At 39.5% G+C, this 19,543-nt stretch overlaps 1 protein-coding gene across 2 annotated transcripts in view; it reads right to left on the bottom strand.

The window, feature by feature from the left end:
• Window positions 1–7,917: 7,917 nt before the first annotated feature.
• LOC146521809 (phospholipid-transporting ATPase ABCA1) overlaps window positions 7,918–19,543 on the bottom strand; it is a 203,958-nt gene continuing 192,332 nt past the window's right edge. For both annotated transcript variants that reach the window (XM_085139650.1, XM_085139644.1), the window contains exons 49-50: window positions 16,525–16,768; window positions 7,918–10,251 (exon numbers count right to left, since the gene is read on the bottom strand). In XM_085139650.1, the coding sequence (XP_084995776.1) occupies window positions 10,123–10,251; window positions 16,525–16,768 (373 nt within the window). In that variant the 3' untranslated portion in view covers window positions 7,918–10,122. The remainder of the gene's footprint in view (window positions 10,252–16,524; window positions 16,769–19,543) is intronic.

Raw genomic sequence — 19,543 nt, 5'->3', positions numbered from 1 at the left:
AAGAAAAAGAGGGAGATTAAAAAACGTGCACAAGACAAATGAATTTATGTATCGCATCTGATTGTTTGTCCCTAAAGTGTCTGTGGATGATTAATATTTCATTGATACAATTGTGGAAGTGTACAATCCAATCAACCTCCCCCTTCCTTGGAAAACATAATTTGTATAAACTAAGCAAGTCCAAGGGAGACATGATGTAATGAATTGTGAAGGAAAAGACTTCTTCGCTGATTGCAAAGGTGACTTAAAGAAAGCTAAATTATTAAAATGGCCACCATCAGTCAGCGCAGCCGACAGTTCATTTGAACTCCACCCACCACCTTCAGTAAACACGTGCAGCGGTATGGGCGCAGTGGCCGGACAGGGGGGGGGAAGGAATAGCTGGAGGGCGGTGAGAAATGTCTCTGACTTTGCGGCCGTGTAGCAGCATTCATCTCTGCAGGAGATCCTAAATGAACACCAATCAAAAAAGAATAGAGGCCTGTAGAGCAAGCTCCAACCCTCATCATCCCCCAGCGTGAAGCCCCAGAGAGGTGTGTGGCTGCTAAAAAAAAAAAAAAGAAGAATAAAAGCATATGGTGTAGCTTGAATAGCCCTTAGACTAAAAGTGCCACAATTTCTGCTGCATTCCTGCCTTGTTAAAGATTCGATTAAACTGAATCCAGCGACAGAGTGCATCATTACAGCATCCCACCCACTGAACCTCAGCACCAGCTGCCACAAGGGTCACACATCGAAGAGACACAACAAAGCTATGCACTTGCTTAGAACAGTCAAAAGCAATGCTCATAGCAAAAAAATCAGTGAGTGCTGCACTTCATGGGGGGCTTGAGGGATTAACGACATAACCCTAACTCAGAAAATCCAGAAATATCCATGACTAACACTCAACTGCAACAACTACTATAAAGACAAATCAGGAAGAAATAATTGAGAAGCTACACCGTATCTTTAAAAAAAATATGTTTTTTCACAGTTGAGCCCAAGAAAAGGTTGATACTCTGCACCAGCTGCAGACAGGAACAACCTGTGATGGGGTTTACTGTACGGAGAACAAACAGCAGCTAGTCTGGACGAAGAAACACAACGTCCACTGCAGAGGCTTGAGCCAAAGAAATGCCTGCTTCTACTTTTCTTGCAGTGGGATTCTGAAATTTACTTCCACGGCCTTCACAAACCCAGAGCCTTGGATGTGGTACATGTGAGACTTTTATTCATCTCTTTTGCTGTCAAGTTCAAGTGGTACTTAAAACATTAACAATGTCACAGATGTATTCAGCAGCCATGACAGTGTGGCAGTGCTTCAGGAGAAATAGTGCAAAGACCCTGAAGCAGATTAATCAAATTCAGGTATCATTAAGTGTGTTAAAAGCACTAAATGCTTTTCCTACACGTCCAAATGTCTTCTCTGCAAAAAATGTAAAAGAAATAGTTACCTTCACCATGCTGTAGCTCAGCTTATCAGTCTTGGGCCTTCTTATCAAGCCTTTTCATTCACGGTGGAGAGAAAATGATGGCAGAACGATTGTTTGACTCGATTGTCGGCTGAATTTGCAACACCGCTGGTCTTTCTGCAAATGTCAAGTTTGAAAAAAAGACTCCAGTCTACCACGGTGGTACAGAAGATGAGCGGGCCGGTTACACGCTTGCTTAAAAGCTATTTACTTTGACATCGTGGATCCACAAAGTTCTGAATCCGGGGACATTTTTTGAATGTTTAAGTGCAGCTTGGTGGTGTTTGAGCTGATTACTATCAATCTGATTTATGTTTGAAAGGCTGCTTTTTTGTGTTATCACCAAAGAGCGTTGTAGTCAGGACTGCTGTGGTCAAAAGAAGATTGCTGTTTCCATCTGTGGTATTTCTGTTTGCTGGGATGGTTATGCACAGAACAAAGCAGGCATCACTGATGACAGATATGAGTCTGATTTAGTGAAAAAAACACAGAAAGGTGGAAAAGGAGAAGCTGTGGTGGGGGTGGGTTGCAAAGCCACTTGCAGTTGTGCAGCAGAAGGCAGGTAGATGAACTTAAATAGATGCATGCAATGGGCTAATAAGGGACTAATAAAATACTAGAATTTCACTCACAAAAACCTCTTGGATATCCAAGAAATCCAATAAAAATGCTCCAACAGGCTTGAAGAGGTCTCAAAGTTCTGGACTATCAATACCATCAGATGGTGGTCAAGACAAGCAGCCATGGCTCTAACTGTATTGAGTGAATGAGGTTTAAAAATACATTTAAAAATCACCCTAATTACATTTATTATGACAACATGGGAGTCTATGGGGAGAGACTCAGTTTTGAACTCAAGTAGCACCTACTGCCCTTCACTGGTGAGGCCTGCATTTGAGTACTGGGCGCAAAAAATCATTTCTGCTTTTAGGGTGCCATGGCTGTGGGCAATAGCCTCATTCAGTTCATTTCTACTTACAAAATTCAAGCAGAATAATGAAAAACCTTTAAAATCAAATTGATTATGATTTTTAATTTCACCCTGATTCCCATGAAAAAACCCCACAAAAAACAGAAAAAGAAAATTTTAAAAAGAAAAAAAATTGAAAAATTTTGGACACTGTTAGAGCGCTGACCATTAAATCCATTATTAGCATACCTCCTCTCTGCATGTGGAAGTCTAGACATACTTTCCAACAAAGTTCTTAAAAAATGAATGCATGACTAAAATAATAAAACATCAAACAAACACTTGGAATAAGTTCAAAGTGAAAAGAAATATCAACTCAGAATAATTAGCTTTTAAAATAGTCTTCTGATCACAATAAAGGCTTAAAAGGGCAACTAGTGGTAGCAATTCCCAAATGTCAGCTTTTTGCTTTGATGTACACAGCTTCAGGCAATACATTGTTCTTGCCACAGGCCGTGTATTTTTAATTTGTTAAAATCCAGTTAAAGAAAAATAATAATTTGCGTATTGAAGCCTTCAAAGGTCGTTCATCTGGATCCTGCTTTAAAAATCCTGGTGAGCTGCCCAGCGTATTTATCAAAAAATCAGCAAGGTTAATATTAAAATCCGCATGTCAGTTGTAAAAACCTCAATCGGCTACAGCGTGAGGCCTGTTTAAACATTATCATCCCATTACTGGCACTCTGGAGTCATTTCAATTATTGAATTTAAGAGATGTTATATCATCTTTTAAATGACTGCACATGCAGCCGACTCAAGGTGTGAGAGATGTTTTTTCAGAATTTACAATACCTCAGGAGAAACAGTAGCAAAAATGATCATTGCCTAATACTTTTGAGTGAATCTTAAAATACTTACATTGTTGATTTCCAAAAGCACGTTGTGTTACGTATCTGAAAAATAAAACCTTTTTCTTTCCCCTGAAAATCTTCCCGTTCCTGGAAATGACGGCTGTTTCATGCAGGAAATTGCACAAAACACAACATGCATTATTTTTCACAGAACAGTGCAAAGTAACAGGAGAAGAACTGAGCATGAACACAAGTGCAGATTCTGTAGTTCGAGGAAGAAAAAAAACACCTCATAGGTCTTAAACCTGCAGCATCATTAAAGTTTAACTACAAAATATCACTTTTCTCCCAAAAACTGCAGTTCCTGGCTCTAAAAGTAGGTCAGGCCACTGTATTGAAGCATCCACTGGACGTATCACACTGCCATCAAACTGTCCATTGCGTGTATATTGTAGTTTTAGTATCTGTTTTTATTTGGCTAAGTGACATGCTAGTATTTTATTAGTCCGTTAATTAGCACAAATTAGCAGGTATCTGTGTCTGTGCATTGCAGCTGTAGCACTTGGTAAAGTGTAAAGCTAAAATATGTCTAAAAAATTGCATAAATCTGTTGGTATTTGGGCTATTCAGCTATATGTTTGGGTTTTTGGCTGCTACATGTTTTCCACCAGTAGAGGGCAGTCACGGCAAAAAGAAAAGAAAAAATGTTCTGTAAAAAAAAAGAGAAGAGAGTTCTGTATGTGAAAGCCACTGTTCTGTAGTACCCAAATAAACTCGGTTTGCTGTTTACACCAAGTTGTCCTGGAGTGGTGTAACACAGTTTATGGTTGAAGCATGCTAACCAAGCCTGCTAGCATTAGCTGATAATCCAGCTAATCTCATCCATAAAAGGGTCTCGTCCATAAAAACCTGCATGCTAGCAACATAAAAGCTAGTACATTCAAAAAAGTGGCGTCAGGATGCCAGTTTATATACTTTATATAGTCTTTCTATACAACAACTCCTGGATGTTTGACTTTTAGGAAGGATAGAATAAGAGATGTTTTTGTAAATCTTTATCTTTTCCTTTTGTTGTCCAGATTCAAATGTAGTCCACAACTTTTAAAGGTATTGTTGCGTTAGTCTGAAGGAGCAGACAGGAAAAAACATTCTCTGACTGGTGAAACATGATATTGTGCAGTAAGAAGAAAAAAAGAACAACTCCTACCCCGTGATCAAGATTTGACTGTATAAAACCTCCTAATGTCTATAATGTTTTACGTTTGGGTTTTAGCTGCTGTGAGAAACCAAGAAAAAAAAATGGCACTGAGACAGACTCTTAAAGTGAGAAGCACAAAAATAGCTCATATTTTTTTAAGTATTCTAGATAGAAAAAAAGTTCTCAGAAGTAGTTTCACTGGAAAAAAAGAAAGAGAATGAACAAAGATATTGTACCAATTTCTAGCTACTCTATGCCGCCTATAAAAGGTACCCTGAAGCAAGAACAGCAAACTCAGAGCACAGAGAATGATTACAGCCTGAAAGAATGGCAGAGGCTTTTATAAAGCTCGCCTGTCGAGCAGATCATTGAATCTCCTCTAACTCCTGTAATCTTCCCGTTCCGACTGACAATGCTTTTTATTGTAATCTTGTACTTGACACAAAGATTGGCCAAATGCTCAGTGATGGCAGAGAGTATTTTGTGTACATCGTGACTGATAAAGACCAGCTATGAGGATAATATATGCTTGTTTACAAACTCGTCTTTTAAAGTTAACCGGTTTTACAAAAATTATTTGTTGAGAAAGGAAATACTGGAAGAAGAAACAACGACAAACCCAACGCCTAAAACTTTAAATTAGGAGTGGAGTCTTTGAAATGGAAATTGCTTGTACTGCTTGGGTGTTTTTCCATTCATCATTTCATACCAAATAATAACCTACAAACTACCACAGAGTGGATGTTTTCTTTTAAAATGTGCGGTCACGTCAGAGAAGAGATCAAATGTAGCTCTAAATGAAATCTTTGCCTTTTATATTCTTTGCATTAACACATTGACACAACTGCATTTCTGGTCTTTGGAAAACATGTCAGCCAATTTAGGACTGGTACTTATATGATACTTTTCTACTCTAGTTGAGTAGAAACCACTTCTATTTATTCTTTTTTTTTTTTACTTCAAACTTCATTTAGTCATTCTTACAAGCCACTAAACACTTTTCCGCACATTCACACGGATGCATCTGAGGCAACTCGAGGTTCAGTATCTTGTCCAAGGATACTTTGACTAGAGGAGCTGGGGATCAAACGATCTACCTTCCTATTAGTACGCAATCCGCTCTACTTCCTGAGGCACAATAAGTGGCCTTCGTTAATCGGCCTCAATTGTCTCTTTGCATAGCTACCTTTTGTTGGATTTGGTGTCATTGTTATTAACTTTGGTTTCTTCAGACTGTATGTAAGAGACAGACGTAACTTTAGGGAACCTCAAACTTATGTTCTTTGTTACACAAAGCAGGGAGTTTCGACTCTTGTTGTAAACCTTTGAGGAAAGTTACCTTACTTGGTGCTCAGTTCATCAATTCTGCTCGTCTCTTCGTTTAAGGTCTAAATTTCTAGTTTCAAGTCTTGACTACAATATGATGTTCATGTTTTAAAGTATAGTCCCCATTAGGACAATAAAGTATGACACACTTTGAGAGAAGCCAAGGATTTCTCATGTCCCGTGGTGTCTCCATCAACCTGGTGACAGTCAGCTCGAGACGTCGAGATGCAACTTCACTAACCCTGTTGAAGTCATGACAGTGCTGTCACAGTACTGTGTACAACCCACCACCCAGGTGTCGTCAGGATGCTTTTCATGCTCTACTCTTAAATAAAATTTTTCTATATACTCACATTTCTTGCATTATCAGAGGTTTTCTTGTTAAAGTTATCTTTGTATTCTAAGTCAATACAATTCAGTTTTATTTATATAGCAAAAGATCACAACGTAACATTAAAACCCTACAATGACAGAGAAGACTAATACAACCAGATGAGAGAAAGCACTTGGCGACAGTGGGAAGGAAAAACTCTCCTTTAACAGGAAGAAGCCTTTGATAATACCTGGTTGAGGTAGGGGCAGCGTGACTGGTTTGGGTTGATGGGCGGGAGACAAACTGTAGTCCATCTAATGTGTTTGTATCAGACGGTATGTAAAATTAAATATCTTTTACCTAAAGATAATGCTTTTAACACATTTAAGGTATTCTTTCTGTTTAGCCCCAGACAATCAGCTCTCCTGGTCAGTTACTTAATTAACCCCTGCTTAAGAGCATACATATTAAGGTCCCTGTAAAACCAGTGCTGACCTTTATTCTATTCATAACTTTTAGGGAATTATCTACTATCTTTAGGGCTTCTTCATGAGTGATGGAAGGAGCAGGAGACAGACTGGTGGGAAAGCAAAGCTGTCAATTTACCGGTCAATCTACATTCCCACCCTCTGCCTTGTGGGCTGTGACCAAAAGAAGGGGGCGTCCGGGCTCTCCTTTACAGATAGGGTGATGAACTCAGATGAGGAACAGAGGAAGTTGTTCTGACTACATTGGCTCTTGGACACCTCCTATTTGAAGTGATCTGGGTGTGACTGGAAGGAGACCCAAGACCTGCTTAAGGGATATTATCCCTCAGCTGGCTTGGGAACACCTCAGTGATGGATGGATAGACGGACGGATGGTAACAAGGTGAAACGTGAGAAGTAATCTTACTAAGTAACAATATGCAGAAGTGTGTCTAAGAACATATCCTAAGAAGAAAAGTACTTGCAAACATACTCAAGTTAAAAGTCAATAAAAGTCACAAGTGTTTGTGTGGCCAAAAATGCCAACTTTTAAAGGAATTACCTAATTTAAACCTAAATGAAAGTCTAAACAGAATGATATATTCTATTGATATATTCTATTTAAGTTAGAAACATACTGTATTTTTTATGTAGTGAAATCTGGAGCAGACACTTTCTAAGCCTCTCCACAAACAAAAACAAATACATGAGCACCTGAGCTAGAAAACAGAAAAATGCCTCAATCTCAATCATTTGAATCTTTATAAATTGGACAGAAAATTACAGACGACAGTTAAGGAGACGAGTCGAGGGTTTGTCTTGAGAGGGGTGTGGGAAATGTTTTACTAGACACAAATGAGACGTCTTAATCTTGGTAGACACTGTGTCTCAAAAGAAAAACTACATATGCTGTGATGTTTTGCGATAGTGAAATGAAACTGGGAGAAGAATTGGTTTAACTTCAGGTATACTAGCTTTAAATTGATTTGAAAAGAAAAAAAGTACAATAAATAAATTGAACGCCACACGCTAAAAGAGTCTGTGTGATAGTCTGACAGCAAAATAAATTCATTCGCAGGCATCTGGCAGACAAAATGTCTGTTCGCCCTTGAGAAGGAGCTACTCTGCTAAATGTAAATAAAAAGCCTTACCCAGTGTGGTGCGGTTTGAATTCTGGCATCCCATGGACTCAGTTGATGTTACGAATGTATGAGAGACAAAACAAAATATGAGACTGCAGCTGGCACCTTCGCTCAGAGTGAAAGACGCAAAATAGTGAAAGGAAGGACACAACAATAAGACAGCATGCAGGAAGTTGAACTAGAGAGACTTTCAAACTGGAACTCGGTGATTCGTTGGACAAATACGGCAGTGAACAAACACCGAGTCAAAGTCGCATTACAGTTTGTGCAAATGTTTAATCACTTGTCTTGGCATAGAGCAATATTCAGTGCAAACAGGATTCATTATTTTTGCAACGGGCATGATAGTAATGTGAGGACTTAGCAAAGCATACAAATTATGTCAGGCTCTGAAAGCAAACAAGAAAGCCTGTGAGGAGTGAAGTGTGGACTTATTTACAGCCTGAACACAAAAGCGCAACGTAATGCGAGCGCAAGCTGCGCGAGACAGTGACATAACCTAAATGTCACTCTCTGTATAAGCATGTAAGTATTGCACATAAAACCTTCCTGAGTTAACTTTTACTTGGGAAATTGAGTATAAGGTGTACAGTCTGCCCAAAGTTTACATATGTCTGTACAATTTAATTGTATGTTGTAATAACTTAAAAAAAATACATTAAAAAATATATTTCTGTAGTTTTACGCATTCTTGACAATTTTGAAAATTTAAGTAACGCAATCAGCTATTTCCCAGACCAAACAAAGGCTTTACATGCTAAAGGAATGAGCGATAACATAGACTGTATTTAGAAGATGGATGTTGCAAATCTCTTCCAGTGACCAGCAGGGGGTGACTCCTCGAGTTGCAAAAAAGGAACAAGTGTACAGAAGTCTAGAAAAGGACAAACATGATCCTGTTTCTCACTTGAACTCAGTGAAGTCCTGAGTTTATGCTAGTTTTTATGCAAATTTTGGTCCTATATAAAAATAAGAAAATCTATCTCAGTTTCCTTTGTGCTTATGCTGTGTCCTACAATAGATGTCTTAGATTCACCCATGTGTCATCACATCTGGTATTTAGCTATGGCTAAAACTCTAGCAAGTATGGCAAGTTAGCTATGAGTAACCAAGCATTGCGTCCGTGGCTAAGAAGGAAGCTAACAAGCTTAGCTAGCTAGGTACCCGTATCTGATCAATGCAACTTAAAGTATAAAAAGAAAACAGGATTATGTGTGTTTAAGATTATGACCACATCTTCAGAGGCATAACTACTTATGTAGAAGGTGCACTATGCCAAAGCCAGCATGTCATGTGACAAATTATTACAAGAAAAATACAGCAGATCTTAAAATTTAAGGCCTTATAAGCTAACAAAATATAAATACAAATATGTTTTTGCTCATACATTCATTACTAAATCTCATGAAACATTTGACGTGCGCTCGATTACATTCCTGATGCCTACATATAATAGAGATAAAGCCCTGCAAGCTTTGGCCGGTGCAAACATTTAGCACCTTTCTTGCAGGCGCAACATGTTCGACAGCCACTGCTGCAAACTCAGTGCTTGTTATTGAACACCATCTACAGCTAATTGTAGGCTCCTCCAGATACAAAGCCAATACATGTGGCAGAGTAGTTATTTATCACTGGAGTGCCTATCAGCAGCTGGGATGGCAGCCTGAAACAAACTGCTGCTTTAGACTTTTTGAGTTGATTTATGTTTGTTCAATCAGCAGCAAACGTAAACAAATGATAGGAGTCTAAAGCATCAGTCAATCTGAAGGTCAAGGCTGAGGTAGTGCTGTGCAATTTGTGATGCTAGGGGAAGCACACAGGGAGATGTGGTGGAATGATCTACAATAAATGTGCAAACAAAACCAAAGTGGTGTTATTTCAGTTGTTTAACCTTTGTGAAATAGAGCATTTCCTGCACACGCACCTACAATCTTATTAAGTCATTTTTGTCAGGCTTTGCTTTTAAAGTTGGTTTTAGTCAAATGGAAATCAGCCTGTGTGGTAAAAAAGAAAAATAATTATTTTATTTTAAATGTAAATTGATTGACTCTGCATTTTGAAGAATTTGGATAATCGAGTTGAATACGTCACGATTTTAGTGCAGTACCCCGCCCTTCTTGTGTCAAACCAGGGAGTTCTAGAAAACTCCACAAACTTTGCAGTAGCATTCCCTGTAACCAACTATTTACGGTGTCAGAATGAAAGGAAGGCTACAAAATCAGGCATTTGTAAATTAGATAAAAAACTGGCTTGGCGAGGGACAGTTATGGAAAACATCATGAATAATTGCAAACTTTGCAAGCCTGCTGATAAACCCTGAAAGCAGGGGCATGCTATATTTAGTAATTAAAGCTAAATTAGGTTAGGAACCCATTCGTTTGCCAGTGCAAATACTGCAGATTCCCTTATTTTAAAGGCATATCGCTGGACGACTGTAGATGTGGTTCTTTTCTCGTGCGCTTTACACCTTTTCTGCTCCTTGGGAGGTCCTCAGATACTCCAACGGCAGCTCGTCTGAAACGTCCACCGGGTTGCTATAGGCCTCAGAGTCCTCTTCATCGTGCTGCTGCCTCGCAAAATTCACAAAGACCTGGAATACAAATGAGGAGAAGAAAGTACTTAAAAGCAAAGGCAAGATAATAAACTTCTGCTGAAGGGCCCGTGGACACTTCTCGTTTGCGCTCTCTCCCCACCCTCTGCCTTTAAAACAAACAGAAATAGCGGCACGGACGACGGGGTGCATGAGAATGAGATGCCAGTCGAGGGCTACGGAGCATCAAGCAAGCGTCTCGGCTCACACAGTGAATGTCAGTTTGACATCTTTGACCAGCAGAGAAAGAGAATAAAACAATCATTCTTCTCTCTGTGATGCCCATTTAATGTCAGACAAAATCAATCCTATGGCGTTCATAAAAAGCTGTGTGTATTTCATTGTGCTGTAAACATCACAGGCGAGCGGGCGTTTTAGTCTCTTAGCATCGGCGGTAAAGCTACACAAAGACTCTCTGCAGACGGAGAGGGGAAGGAAAAAAAGGCAACAAAGCGGATCATATAAAATGATAAGAGCATTGCTTTTTCATTTAACCATTTTCATTGGCTGTGTGAATATAACAGGACACGCGAATTACTAGATTGCACTTAAAATCTAAATGGAAAATAAATAAAATTGTCCTCCAAGCCAATCCCATCAACAGCTACTCAGAGGCCCTATCAATTAAACCTTTCTTCACAGATACACACTTGCTAAATCAAATAGCAAATAAGCACATGCAAAAGGCCATGGATGAAGAGAACTAAACATTAGTAGCTTATTCTTCTGGGCTTAAAAACAATCCTCTTTTGTTTTATTGAAGCTCAGACGGGTAATAGAGATCTATCCAGTCAGCCTTTGAGGCTTCTGTTTTTAATTAACCAGTGAATATAATCTGAAACCTTATAATTTAACGGTAATGAAGTCTTTATTAGCATTAGCAACTTCCATCTTTTGAACAAAGGACATACATTTGCCAATTACTCTGATATATTTACTTTGTCATTACTGACAACATGTCTTCACTAGTGAAAATACGGATGGGAGGCTTTTCTATCGCTAAAGTAATGACCTCATTTTATGTGCCGTTTACATCTAGAGTCTGACGTTTGAGAAATACAGCAGTTTGCTTTCTTCCTGAGAGTTAGATGAGAATATTGATACCATTAGTTATTCCCGTGTTCAGCCTTGAATTGAAGCTAGCAGGTGATCAGTCTGTTTTAGCAACAAAGAGGAGCCCAAAAACACGGCATTTTTAAATCGTGCCGAGCACACAGACAAAAAATTAACTACATAACAACTTCTGCTGAAAGCAAAAGCTTCTATGTATCTATGGTTTCACAGTCCATAAAGATCAAGAATGACTTGATGTGTAATCTACACAAACTCCATGTGTGAGCACAAAGTATATTTCACTTCCAAAACATATATTTAAATGATTTTGCCTGTTTTGTTTCCATGTTTTAGGTTAAACAAGACACGATGTTGTGTGACAGCAGGTGCTTTTCTCTCCTGCTCACGGGAACATTAATTAGCCTATCTAGACATTTTAGTAGATCTATTCATACAGACATTTATTATGAGAGAATTCTTGGCTCAGTTCAGGACATGAATATGCACAATGTGTTTTTCTGGTTCCTCTGCGATCTAACATCATGCACCTAAACAGAATCACGCTGATATCTATTGGCCACAGAGCACGTGAGCAGCTGAAGAGGTGACGTGTGCCACTCTCTCACCACACAGGGTTAAACTAAAAAGCCATGTTACTCTGATTCAAACAAAGATACTTCCTGTCATAAAGTTTGGAGTTAAAATAATCTGATCTCATCTTCAGGTTTTTGCTATTTATCCTTTCTCTGTCCTCTGGGAGTTTTTTTCTTTCCTGCCATCACAAAGTGTTTTATACCTTAAAGAATAAAATGCATTGAGGACACTGTTGTGATTTGGCCCTATATAAATAAGCCTGAACTGAATGGACTTACTGTATTTAGAAAACTTTAATAATAACAATAAAACCACATGAACAGTCATTTTTTAATGAATAGTGTAACTACGTGGATTAAACTTCCTTATAGAGAAGCTGCTAAGTGTAAGTTCATTGAGCTAGTAATGTCATAACATCAGCAGCGTGTATCAAGGTCACCATTGTCAAGGCATCTTCTCAGCAAAGAATAAATACGAGGATAAGAATGACAACAAATGCACCCTCCGCCCACCTCTGCTGACCTCTGACTCACTGGCTTGATGTGCTGAGGCATGAACAGCATTTCATATTCATAGTCAAGGCTGCGTAGTTTGTGCAGCAGAATTGCAAAGTGCTGTTTGTCTTGAACTTTCTGCAAAACTGAGCGTGGGAGCTTTAATGATGCAGCCATTTTTTGACTGAGACAAGCATGGCTAAATTCCTGCGGTGCGCTGCGGTGTGATTATTTCGTAATGTTCACTTTCTGCATTTAGCCAACCATCCATTCATGACCTGAACGTCATGCACCAGCGCTGCTGAGTGGCATTTTCTTAATAACAGATGGATACAGGCATTAATTACATTATAGGGGTGCGCTGGGGTGTTTATTTGGTACCCACTGAGGCAGAACCCAGGAGGGGAAGGACGCGAATCAGCCAATTAACCTGAGCTATACATCAAAGAAGTCCTTGCGGAATTTAAACCGGCTGTTTTTACATTTGTTACATGTCATTAAAATATTGCTGCTCATCTCAAGATCCCAAACAGAATCTCACAGAATGTCTAAAAGTGGAAGATTTTAATTGTGTGAACAAACCAGTATTTAACGCTTCTGAACAATCATCATAAGTCGCAGCAGTATCGGGGTTATCAGGTGAGTGATGGGTCAGTCACATTAGATTAGAAATACTACAGCAGTAGGAAAAAAAATGACTGGTTATCCAGCGACCAGAGATGGGCGCTGGAAAAAAGTAATCAGATTACAGTAACGCGTTTCTTGTAACGCGTTACTGTAATCTGATTACTTTTTTCATGTAATGAGTAAAGTAAGGGATTACTATTGCAAAAATGGTAATTAGATTACTTAGATTACTTAGATTATTAGATTAATAAAATAATAATAATAAAAAAGATTAATAAAAAATATTTTATTTTATGTGCTGGAATGTGCAGAAAATAAGTTTAAATGTTAAACAAATTTCTTCCAGTCAGAGAATGTTGCATATAATTAAATTTTTGCTTGATGCTTAAAGTTAAAAGATTAAAACTAACAAAACAAGTTTTAAAAAGAGACTTTTCCATCTGATTACATTTTGTATGATGGATTATGCAGAAAAAGTAGAATTGGGCTGAAAGATCTATCGCTTTATCACCTATTCAGGGTGTAAAGCGTGTTTTAAAAAAGTAACTAAGTAACCAAGTAACTAAGTAATTAATTACTTTTGAAAATAAGTAATCAGTAAAGTAACGGGATTACTTTTTTGGGGAAGTAATCGGTAATTAGTTACTGATTACTTTTTTCAAGTAACTTGACCAACACTGCCAGCGACTGCTCTGAATCTTTACACTTTTGGCCGCGTGCAGGTACACATTTTCGATGCGCTTCTTTGCAACATGGGACTCGGCTCAATTGGTTACCAGTTATGATTATTATTATTATTAGGGTGCCTAATGCCTTTGCCATTTTGCAAATATATTGTCATCCTGCAGGAACTACATCATGATTTGTGGAGGAATATCTGAATTGGTATTTCTTATTCTTACGCTTTGTTTTTAGTACATGCTAACGCTGCGGCTAAATGCTTCCCTGTTTTCAAATTCCAACTTTGTCTCTCAGATTATTTGACTAAAGCTGGGAGGTCAAAAAATGTTTGATGCTTGAAAAAAAAGTGGACGCTAACTCAAACAACAATGTTGCTTAAAAACATCAAAATATGGAAGGAATATTGTCTGTTTCATTTGTTCACAAGCATGAGGTAGTATCGGTTCACAGGCGCGTTGTGAACTAAAAGTGCATTTTAAAAAAAACTGAAAGAGGGGACCTAAGTAAAGAAACTTTATAATCAACACATGCATACATATCGGATGATATATAGATCGAAAAGGTCGGCTGTTCCATTAGTGCTTCGGTGACGGTGCCAGAAAAAGCCGCAAACGTTTCTCGTTTCCGCAGAAGCCGCTTCTACGAGACCATTGTGAAAGTCACATTTTCCTTTTAAATCCCTGCCCTGCACTGTGCTGGCCATCAGTATTAACGCCTGAGCTCAAGGCCGTGCGGATCAATATTAATTGTAGTGCAAGTTGGGTGTTATACTGTAGGTCAAGGCTCCTCTCTATAAATCACCAGCTGAAAGGTGACTGTCTGGGTCTCCACAGGTTCTCCAGCCCTCCCCTTTTCTGTGTGTTAATACTGTGACCTGCTGGTCCAAGAATGATTTATTTACTGCCTCTGATCTGGTAAATATTGACCAGAGCAGAAAGTGGGGCAAGAAGACATAAATGTTAAAACAGATATTATGCAAGGTTCACCGCTGATCTGTGAAGTCCTGTTAAAACGCTTTATGGAAAAAGAAAAAAACCTTGCAGGCCAAATTGAAGCATTGAGCTTTTCATTAAATTTGACACTCCTAAAGGGCAGATTTTACTTAAAAATTCTGCAGAAGATTGATTTATTTTGAATTATGGGTAATCTACAAGTTGATCATCTGTGCAGTGTCCTTTATAAGACGTAATTCGATTTAAATCCAGTCGTGACATTGCACAACTGAACAAACAGACAATTCAACACATCTGTGTCAATTTTGTTGTTTCTCTTTTTTAAGGCTTTTTTTTTCACCCGTGACGGAGTGGAAAGATGACCTTTCTGGACCCCTCAGAGGTTACTCTCACCTCCCACATGGTCATCTGCTGCTGAGCTAATGGTGGGTTTAGAAGACCAGACACACACGTACTTGCCACTCACTGCCTGATTGCATTAGGTCCCTGGGGCTGCTTGGAAAACACAAGGTGAATCCAGTCCGCAACACGCAGCGCTCGGTTTATCTCGCCAATCAGTAAGCTGAGCTAGTGCACTCTGGCTGGAATAAAAAGAAATAAAAGATACTGGCTGCACGAGTTTTATATAATCAGTCCAGATTTGGGATCAATACTGGTAGCTGGCGGCTGAACAATCTTGGCCGTCCAAACTCAGTGCACTCCTCATTGGTCTGTCTGACAGCCTAAATGGCAGAAAACAATGTGTAGACAATGATAGATCTTTAAATCTTATCCGCTACTGGGCAGACCTGCATTAAACAGGAGCACCTAAAATGGTCAATGCATTGATTGATGAGCTAGTGAGCCATTAAAAGGGAGCAGCTACTCCGCTGAATTACAGTAGGCCTGTAGAATTACACTAAATTTAGTTGGTGCATCGCTTTTGAATGCATCGGCCTGCACTACCTAGTGGAAGGCTCAAGCTGTTCTTATATACAGAAGATGAGCAGAGTGTTTCCAGCTCAACACAGCAACAACAGTCAGTTTCATCATAATCACATTTCAGAGATTTGAGCTGTGACACTTTTCAAAGCTGCCTCTGGATGTTACTTTTGTTTCGACTTTTATGCTTGATCCTTGCTTTCAATTTTCATGTGCTGCTTGAAGGTATCAAAACACTTAAAAATGCATCATTTAACAGTAAACCAAGTTTACGCTCTTACTTATTTCCAAACAGAGATCTCACATCTCTCATATTACTTTTTTTCTTTATTACGGATTAAAGGGGATCATGACTGCCTACTACACAAGAGGAAACCTCCAGAGCTGCAAACACAGAAGAGGTAAAAAGTGCAGTTCATCAAGGTGATACTTAGAGGCTGGCCCCAAAAGGGAGTCCGTATAGGGTATGATTTTTTTTTCTCCACAGTTTAGAAAAACTCCTCCACAACAGCTAATCAAGTCAAGAACACTCGTGGACGTAGGCATATCATTGTCAAAGTCTACAATCAAGAGACGCCTTCATGAATGGACTTACACAGGGTTTCCAACAAGGTGCAAAGCACTGGTTACACTCAAGGACGGATGAGACTTTGGCAGAAAGAATAATAACCCAAAGTATTCTGCAAAAGTAACTCAGGAGTTTCTTGCTAGAAAATAAACGGCCAAGTCAGTCATCTGATCTCAGAGTTCTAGACTTCAAACAGTCAAGTGATTTTCATCCAAGTATGAAAAGCAATCCTATGAGTTTGTCCAACTATTGAAATCCATGATGCATAATTATAATAATGAATTGTGATCGTTTCACTTGATTGAAAATCAAGCCAAAACAACAAAATTGTGTTAGTGCCTAACTGTATATGTTTTGGTTTTTTTCCTTTTTTCCACCTCACCTGATCCAAAGTTGTCTGGGACACCGAGTAGTCCTCCACACGCAGCCTCCGCTGATGCCTGGTGAACTGGCTGAAGATATTGGCCAAAGCTCCCTGTGCGTGTGGGAACTGATACTGCAGTGTGTTGTGATGCTTCTCTTTGAGAACGCTGCCCGGAAAGGTCTTCTGGATGAAGTCCTCGACTGGCTTCAGTGCGGGCGGAGAGCCACCGACCCTCACAATCACAGTGTAGCCATCACCAAATCTAAAAAAAGAGAGGTCATTATGACACATTTAGTGCCAGACAAAAAAGAGAAGAGCCGCAAACAAGCGTGTTAGTGCCAAATAATGATCTCTCCTCTCCTGTGGTCATGCCATAGTGCGACAGAGAACAGGGATGCGTACTAGAACAAACAGACGTGCCAGGAAGGAGAAGGAATATAAATGAAGTATTGAAAACGTAATTGCGCTCATGTTTCCCCAGACATTTCTAGCTTCCTGGATTAAGAAAGCAGGAGGAGCAGGTGAGTCAGACACAGCGAACCGCAAAGCCAGCTCAACTTTAACAAGTATGTTGGTAGCGGATAGAAAAAAAGGTATTTTCCAAATTATGTGTGTAACTAATATAAAAGAAAGCATTCATTTGGTTGACAAAGTGCTGCCATGCCATGCTGCCCCCCATAGACTCTTTTAGCATCTTTCTGCTAAATGATTTGATTTCACTGCCTGCCACGTCACTCTTTTGGTTCAGTTTCACTGCTCTTAGCAACCTTGCACCAAATGAGAATCTGTTTTCAGCCAGGAAGCTGTGACACATTACCAACCCAGCATCAAGTAGAGAGGGTAAGCCACTATCTGGAGTACAGACTCGAGCATCAAGCGGCTAAAGAGACAGCGATTTCCCTCAGGAAGTTGCTGCAGAACAAAACGGAGGTAAAGGAGATTCATTATGACACTTCTGATGACACCTCTGATGACTCACACGTGTCTTCTGGGCGCTTAAATATCCAGTGAACTGTTCGTATTGTTTGGTAACAATTCTGGATATGGTCTTAATGAGCTTGTTTGTTTTGCTAACCGTAAAATGGCAGTGCGTGAAAATAAATAATTAAATGCTGCTTTAATAATAGGAACATACAAGCTTTGTCTAAAGCATGCTGACAAAAACAGCAAAATAAGTCATCATACATGAGAGGGTACATGAAAAAAGTATGCTCCACTGAACAGTCAGCATGCCATTTTTGAAAATGTGTCAGAATGCAACACCGCTACGAACAATATCCTGGACATAAAGTGTTGGCACAAATGAAAATGGGTCATAGCTAAGCTCTAAAGTTAATTAGCATTCTACATCTTTCCGAATGTGTGCTCTGTCTGGTGAGCACCAAATAAAACTCTGTGCCTTGTTATTCTGTCGTTAGCACTCTGATGACCCATTGTTTTCTGCCTAATTAATTCCCTAATGTTGGATTTACTCATGGAAACGTCCATGGCGGCTAGCGGGAAGCTACATGCAATTAAAGTCAGGGGCTCCCTTAGTGACAATTAGAGATATGGTGAATAAACTACAGGCCTACATGCTCCCAGAGAGACAGGAAGCAAAGTTCTGTGCTAGCTCTGAGAAATGCATCGCACACCCAGGATGGGTTGCAGCACACCTTCAGTTAAATCATTCTCAGTTGAGGAGCCACAGTCCAGGTCTGATGCAACTTTGTATAAATTATTGATGGCAACTCTTATTTAATACTCATTTTCATTAAGAATGCATAAGAGTTTCTAATGCTCCTTTCAAAAGTGGGTCTTATCACAGCAAGGACTCAGTTAAGCCACATACTGCAATGCTATGGCACATGCTAGCATGTTGTCCGTCCACAATATCAACAACAACAACAGCCTCCATCCAACCGACCGACCAACAGGGAGGATCTGAGAACTGTGCCTGTGCTGTGATCTCCTCAGGGGCTGCACACCACGGGTGATCAAAAGCATCCCCATGTACCTCTAAAACATATTATGTAGTGCACTGCATGTGGATAGTACAGTGGGTGGCTTACAAGTATCAGCGTGTTACTGCTTGGGCAACCCTTTGACCATTCAAGATGTTACTCCACACTGGATTAATCCCTGCTCTCAGCCCTGCTATGAAATACTTTGCTTTTGCTGAGCATCTATTTGGTTGTTTCCACCATAAAAGGTTCATACAAAAGTGGCTGTTTCACAGATTAATAGTTTTTAATAGTCAGTCGTGTGAAAACCCAAGTGTACTTATCTTGGCCAAGTGCTGAGCCCAAAGACTAACTGTGAATCTGCTCGCCAAGAGATCCGGTTAGAAATGTGTATGTTTTCATCCCACACTGGCTTTCTGGAAGCTACAGAGGACTCGCGCGCTGTGTTGTGAGTCCTCTGGGTGCTTAAATTATTTGCAGCTTCTAATGTGAAACAAATGTTTTCCTCACAATCCCTGCGTAAGAATAACATAATGTCACCACGCTCTGCTCTTCTAGAGTGTGCACGATCAAGCTGGACAGCATTACAATCCTGTTATTGTGGGATTAGTTTAATAATAACCCCACCACCCCACTCCTCCCTCTAAAAACCTCAGTGCTGTTGAAGATTGTAAAGACTAGAATTTACAGTTAAATTTAATTATGGGCTATATTATTATGTAAATACAATATATATCCATGCATGTAACTGTCTGTTCTGTCTCCCTCCCCTCACCCTCAAACAGTCAGGATAGGTGGCCCCGCCCCTCCCTGAGCCTGGTTCTGCCAGAGGTTGCTTCCTGTTAAAAGGGAGTTTTTCCTTCCCACTGTCACCAAGCACTTTTTGGGGGGTTTCTCTGTATTATTGTAGCGCCTTTACCTTATAACATAAAGCACCTTGAATTGAACTGTTCTTCAGCATGGTTACTGGTGTCCCCAAGAGAGAAACTAGTATAGCACAACTTGGCTCATTTTTATAAAAAGTCTGCACATGCATATATAATATTTCCAAGGATTCTTGGTAACTGAAGTTGCTTTGGTGTCCAAGTACCATA

This window comes from Neolamprologus multifasciatus, chromosome 3 (genome assembly GCF_963576455.1).
Source record: "Neolamprologus multifasciatus chromosome 3, fNeoMul1.2, whole genome shotgun sequence".
NCBI classification, from domain to species: Eukaryota; Metazoa; Chordata; class Actinopteri; order Cichliformes; family Cichlidae; genus Neolamprologus; species Neolamprologus multifasciatus.
The sequence above is the reverse complement of the archived record's forward strand: the minus strand, read 5'-3'. Positions and strand labels throughout refer to the sequence as shown.